This window comes from Nicotiana attenuata, chromosome 10 (assembly GCF_001879085.1).
Source record: "Nicotiana attenuata strain UT chromosome 10, NIATTr2, whole genome shotgun sequence".
NCBI classification, from domain to species: domain Eukaryota; kingdom Viridiplantae; phylum Streptophyta; class Magnoliopsida; order Solanales; family Solanaceae; genus Nicotiana; species Nicotiana attenuata.
The window spans coordinates 5,468,998-5,475,130 of NC_031998.1; the positions used below are offsets into that span (position 1 = coordinate 5,468,998).

Sequence of the window (6,133 nt, forward strand, 5' to 3'; positions counted from 1 at the left end):
AAAACATATAGAATTCATTCAAACCTCGTAAAAAAAACTTAAATACTTAAATGTTGTTCACTTAAATATTTTTGTATGAATCACCTTTAACTACTACTTTCAATTATCCCTACGTAACCATAACCATTAATTAACCTTCGAAACAATCGCTATTATTATCAATAACCACAATGAAATCACTTTCTCAAAAGTTAACAATCATCGTGACCGCTATATATATCACACAATCACCACCGCGAATTGCCTTCACTACTAGCCACAATTAATTATAAATGTAAAAGCATTAAGGAATTAGAAATGACACACTGATATTTTTATTTCAATCTCGCAAATTTTGAACCTACTTCAATTTTCTTGACTCCCAAGGATTTTGTATAATCGGATATTCTCTTCAAATTTTCGAACAATATAGAGATAGTAAATTACCCTCTATTTAACCCTGTATTATGATATGAATATGATACACGATTTATTGTCATGATTTTCTTAATGAAACACGATATTTGTGATGCAGACAATATATACAACTGTAGAAGTCTTGACACTAATTGTATTTACATTGAATTATTTGTACATTAATGCACTAGCAAGACGACAATTTAACGCAATGCTATATTCGTATGGAAAGAAAGAGAAATCGACAATATTCATTCCTTTTAAAGAGACTTTGACGGCTGAATTCAAAGCAATTTTTGTATCTTTCATGAATCACGAAGCATGAAAAAAAAAACGTGACTGTTACTTGGACCCTTTTAAAAATCTTATATTATATATGGAAACAGTTTCCCTTAATATTTCTTTATGGAAAATGTTATAGCTTAAGCATATTACACGAATTGTCCACTTTTTGGTCCTAACAGATTTTAATTATAGATGTGTCTCTTGGGCTACACTATCATCGAGCCAAAAAACGTGCATGTCATGTAAACTTGTATTACAGCTAACTAGCGCTTCACTTTTCTCTCCCATTCCGATTGTTGGGTGTGCGAACAAAGTACCACATTGGTAGCTGAAAAGATTGGGAGTCTACATATAAGGTGTAGGGATCTCTTAATGGTGTGAGGTCTTTTGGGGAAAACCGTGCGGGCTTGGCCCAAAGCGAACAATATCACACCATGTTAAGAGTGTCATTAGGCCGTTTAAGCCCAACACCGATGTGGTCAGGATTAGTCTAACACTTTCTTCAGAAACTTGATAGTCCTTCTTTTTGACTCCCTCTCGTCAATCCGCCTTCTGTCATGGGCATCACAGAAAATTTCAATTATTTACTAGCTCCATTTTCTATTTAAATTATCCGGCATTCTAGCAAATTCTGTTCCACTACTACTCCAAGTCAATTACACTTTACCTCCAGTCTAAATTGGAAAATAATCAAGCAAAGCTTCATTTGTTTTACCATTATTGCTTCTGTTTTTTTGTCGTCAATTCTTCAACAATGATTTAGTACCAATTTTACTGTATAATATTCCATCTGTGTCATTTCAAGTTACTTGACTTTAGTGGCGGCTAAACTGTTCGCCAGCTTAAGTTTGTGTATTCACATTTTTCTTCACTTTTGTAATTTTGATCGGAAAAATTGGATAAAAACTATTACTATTTTTTTCTATAATTTTGGTCTGCGAACACATGATAGTCGATAGCATTATTTTTTTACGTGCATATGATAATATGCTATGTTTTTCCATTGGTCTAGCTAGTCTACTATGGCTTTCAATTTCGTGTTATAAATAACATTCCTAGTGAAAGAGAAGTATCTTTAATTTACGCGGTATTGACAGACAACTTTTTGAAAATGAAATAATTTCAATTTAATTTGAATAAGTTAATATATTTGGGATCAAGGTATCAAAAGATAATGATGGCGACTTTTTTTCTGCATGCAAATGTTGGTATCAATGTTATTTTGCATGGGACGATTTTTCTAGAAATAAATTGAGATTAATTACAAAAATCATAAATTGACTTTTGAGATCTTTATACAAATAGACGGTCTGATTCCCTGTTTACAATTATACACATAGTATATAATTGTGCTGCTATTAAGGATAATTCTTGTTGAATAATTTTTAGTATTCACTACCAATATGAAAATTGTGATAGTTTTTCTAGAAGAAGGTCATGTATGTCTATTCCTACCAATTTGATAGATAAAATTTCTGATATTTATTCGTCTAAACCTGATGATAGTATCAAGTTAATTCCTGCCGACTGTGAATTGTAGTGATTATTTGATAGCCTAAATTCTTTAGATTATCAACATATAGAAATTGAACTCTTTAACAGAAGGAAGAAAAAGGTAAATGTTGAAATTCTAATGCCAAATCACATATACATATTTTCCCCGCGGTATCTCTAAAGAGTGATTCGAGGATCTTATGTTGACAGTGGAGATACAAAGGAGGCGGTGTGTAATGTCGATACACCCAAAGGCCAGACCCTAAATGATAAAACCTAGCTAAGGGTGGACATTTACTAGTTAGCCCTTTAAGTTTTATCTGTTATCTAGAACATTCTCAGGGTATTTATGTATTTTTACCTTCTAAAGTAAGTAGATAGATTTAGTCAGTGATGTGTAGATTTTGTATATAAGGACATGTACAGCTGTAAAGATGGCATGAATAAGAAAATAGAAAACTTCCAAAATACAGTTTTTCATTTTTCTTTTCTATTTTAACATGGTATCAGAGCCAAGGTGCTCGATCCCTACTGTTTCTTCTAGATTGTTCTAGAATTTTTTTACAGATCTTTGTGATTTCTGCCTCGATCTCAATTCAAACTCAATTTCAATCCTTGACATTGATTTCTGATCTCAATTCTTCTTCAATTTGAGTTTCTCATACTGTTTTCGATCCTTGATATTGATTTCTGATCTTAATTCTTCTTCAATTTGAGTTTCTCATACTGTTTGATCTCGATTATTGCTGAGGATAACAATGGCGGAAGAGAATTCATTTGCACAAAATCAAGTCGTCGTTGACACTTCTCATCCCTTGTACCTAAGTCCTTCAGACAATCCTGGAATAAACCTTGTGTTTACTCTGTTTGATGGGACTGGATATGCCGATTGGCGAAAGTCCATGCTGATTTCATTATCGGCTAAGAATAAGCTGGGACTAATCAATGGAAGATATTCTAAACCTAGAAATGATTCTCCCTATTTTGAGCTTTGGATACGATGTAATGATATGGTTATGGCCTGGTTGTTGAATTCTCTAACGAAAGGAATCAGATCCAGTGTTCTGCACTCTAATTCAGCCAGGGATCTTTGGAAACAACTTGAGGACAGGTATGGTCAATCTGATGTAGCTCAGTTGTTTAGCCTGCAAAGGAAATTATTAGAAACTACACAGGGTTCTAATGACATAGCAACATACTTTAACAATATGAAGGCAATATGGGATGAATTAAATGGACTGGATGCAAGAGTTCCTTGCACTTGTGTTGAATGCACATGTGAAGCAAAGCATAAGAACAAAGCAATTGAGGAGAGACAAAAATTAGTTCAGTTTCTCATGGGCTTGAATGAGACTTATACTACTTATAGAGGGAATATTATGATGATGAGCCCCGTACCAACCATTGACAAGGCCTACTCTCTTCTTCTTCAAGAAGAAAGGCAGAGATCTATACAACCTACAATGATATCACCTATGGATTCCAGTTCTTTTAATGTTTCTACACAGAAGTCTGGACAATATACTGGACAAGGAAGAATGAACTTCAATGTGACTGCTGGAGGAGGAAATAAGTATAATCTAGCAAAGGAAAATGACAAAAGGAATATGTTTTGTTCTTACTGCCAAAGACTTGGGCACACAGTAGAAAGATGCTTCAAAATTCATGGTTATCCAATAGGTTTTAAGACAAATATGCAAGGAAATAAGCCAAGAAAATTTCAGAACTCAAACTTTATACAAGGAAATGCAGTGTCCACAGAGGAAGATGGTATTGATATGCAGGGAAACTTAAACCAAGGAACTCAATATAACAGTGTCTCACCAAGTGTTGTGGGAATAAGTCAGGATCAATATTTTCAGCTTATGGAACTCTTACAACAGGTCAAAATTGGTCAACAAGCTGCTTCAACTTCTGAAGTCAATGTAACTGCTAATTGTGTTGGTATAGCTCCTATTTTACCCTCTATACTCCCTGATAAGTCTTTCATCCACTCATGGATCCTTGACTCAGGTGCTTCTGAGCATATGACCTTTGATAAGTCCATTCTGTTTGACATCATAGCCCTAACTCAACCTTTAATTGTTAACCTACCAAATTCTTTCAAAATCAAAGTTACTCATGCTCGAAAAGTATCTCTATTCCCAGACATGATTTTTAAACAGAGTCCTATATGTCCCTTCTTTTAAATTCAACTTGTTATCTGTTCACAAGTTCTGCTACCAATTTGGTTGTGATCTAATTTTCAGTGCTTTTCTCTGCTCTATGCAGGGCCTTCCCTCGAATAGGCCTTTGGATCTTGGTAGACCTAGTAATGGACTCTACATCCTACGAACAAAACACTACCTTTCTGGATATTCAGCCAAAGCAGACAATATTAATTCCCTACCTGCTGCAGATATTAGTGTTAATTCTATAATTCATTCTATGTCTAATTCTGTTGATCAGTGTCGGGATATGTGGCACATTAGATTAGGACATATGCCCATAACTAGCATGAAAAATATTACTACTTTACCCCATTTCTCTATCAATAAAGCCACAACTCCTTGTACTATTTGCCCTCTAGCTAGGCAACATAAGCTGCCTTTTCCTAATAGTCACATTTCTTCTACCAAAATATTTGAACTCATTCATATTGATACATGGGGCCCATATAAATCAGTCACCCATGATGGTTTCAAATATTTTCTCACAATTGTGGATGATTTTAGTAGGGGAATATGGACATATCTTTTAAGCACTAAAGGAAATGCTTTTACCATACTCAAGTCCTTCATCTCTATGGTGGAAACACAGTTCAACACCAAGATCAAAAAGGTTAGGTCTGATAATGCCTTAGAGCTTGGGTCTAGCATTAGTTCAACTGCTTATTTTCTTTCTAAAGGGATTATTCATCAAACAAGTTGTGTTGCTACACCTCAACAAAATGGTGTAGTAGAGCGCAAACATAGACACCTCTTAGAGGTGTGTAGAGCCCTTTTATTTCAGTCTCACTTACCTATTACCTATTGGGGAGAGTGTTTACTTACAGCCACATTTCTAATCAATAGATACCCCTCTAAACTACTCAACTATAAAACACCTTTTGAGCTCCTCTTTCACAAACCACCTGATTACTCATTTCTTAAGTGTTTTGGATGTCTCTGTTTTGCCTCTACTTTGACACATCAAAGAAGTAAACTGGACCCAAGGGCCACAACTTGTGTGTTTCTTGGGTACCCCTTTGGCAAGAAAGGATATAAACTTTTGGACCTGTCTTCTAAGCATATTTTTGTTTCTAGGGATGTAATATTTCATGAATCTATCTATCCTTTTGCTCTCATTTCTCCTACTGCCAGCCCTTTATTTCCTTCCATGTCTTCTCAAACTAATTCACATGACACTATCCCTATCACTACTCCTGCAATGCCTATTGATCCTCCTATGCCTACTGATCTTCCTATGCCTACTGAACCCAATATTTCACTTGAAGCTCTTACACACATATCTTCTTCTACACAGATTCCTAATTCATCATAACCTTCCCCTGAACCTGTTTCTATGTCTACCAGTGAACTTAGCATACCACCCTCTACTTTGAACCTGGATACTGCCCTTCGCAGGTCTCTTAGGGAACACAAAACACCTTCTTATCTGGCTGATTACATTTGTGGAGCTGTCCACTTGACTGATGTATCTACTCCTTGTTTCCTTACCCCTGTGATTCCTAACCATTATTCCTTCACTGCCCTTTCACCCTCTAACCAAACTCTTCTTAATTCTATCCCTCACATTCAAGAACCTAACTCATTCTCTCAGGCAGCTATGCATCCAGGTTGGCAGGAAGTAATGACTAAAGAAATTGATGCTTTATTGGCTAATGAGACTTGGGAGGTTGTACCTCTTCCTCCTGGGAAGAAAGCACTTCCTTGTAAATGGGTCTATAAGGTAAAACTCAAGTCTGATGGGTCTGTGG

The 6,133-nt window shown here is 35.5% G+C and overlaps 1 protein-coding gene across 1 annotated transcript; it reads left to right on the top strand.

Moving 5' to 3' along the window:
* LOC109233555 lies at positions 2,934 to 5,697 on the top strand. The gene is made up of 3 exons (XM_019399440.1): positions 2,934 to 4,307; positions 4,447 to 4,637; positions 5,460 to 5,697. The coding sequence occupies exons 1-3, from the start codon at positions 2,934 to 2,936 to the stop codon at positions 5,695 to 5,697; spliced, it is 1,803 nt and encodes a 600-aa protein (XP_019254985.1).

Excerpts from the sequence above, each read along its gene's own strand:
- LOC109233555 (XM_019399440.1), top strand. The coding sequence starts at position 2,934 with ATGGCGGAAGAGAATTCATTTGCACAAAATCAAGTCGTCGTTGACACT. Across the intron at positions 4,308-4,446 it reads AAGTTACTCATGCTCGAAAA|GGCCTTCCCTCGAATAGGCC; the intron begins GTATCTCTATTC and ends TGCTCTATGCAG. Across the intron at positions 4,638-5,459 it reads GATCAGTGTCGGGATATGTG|GGATGTAATATTTCATGAAT; the intron begins GCACATTAGATT and ends TTTTGTTTCTAG.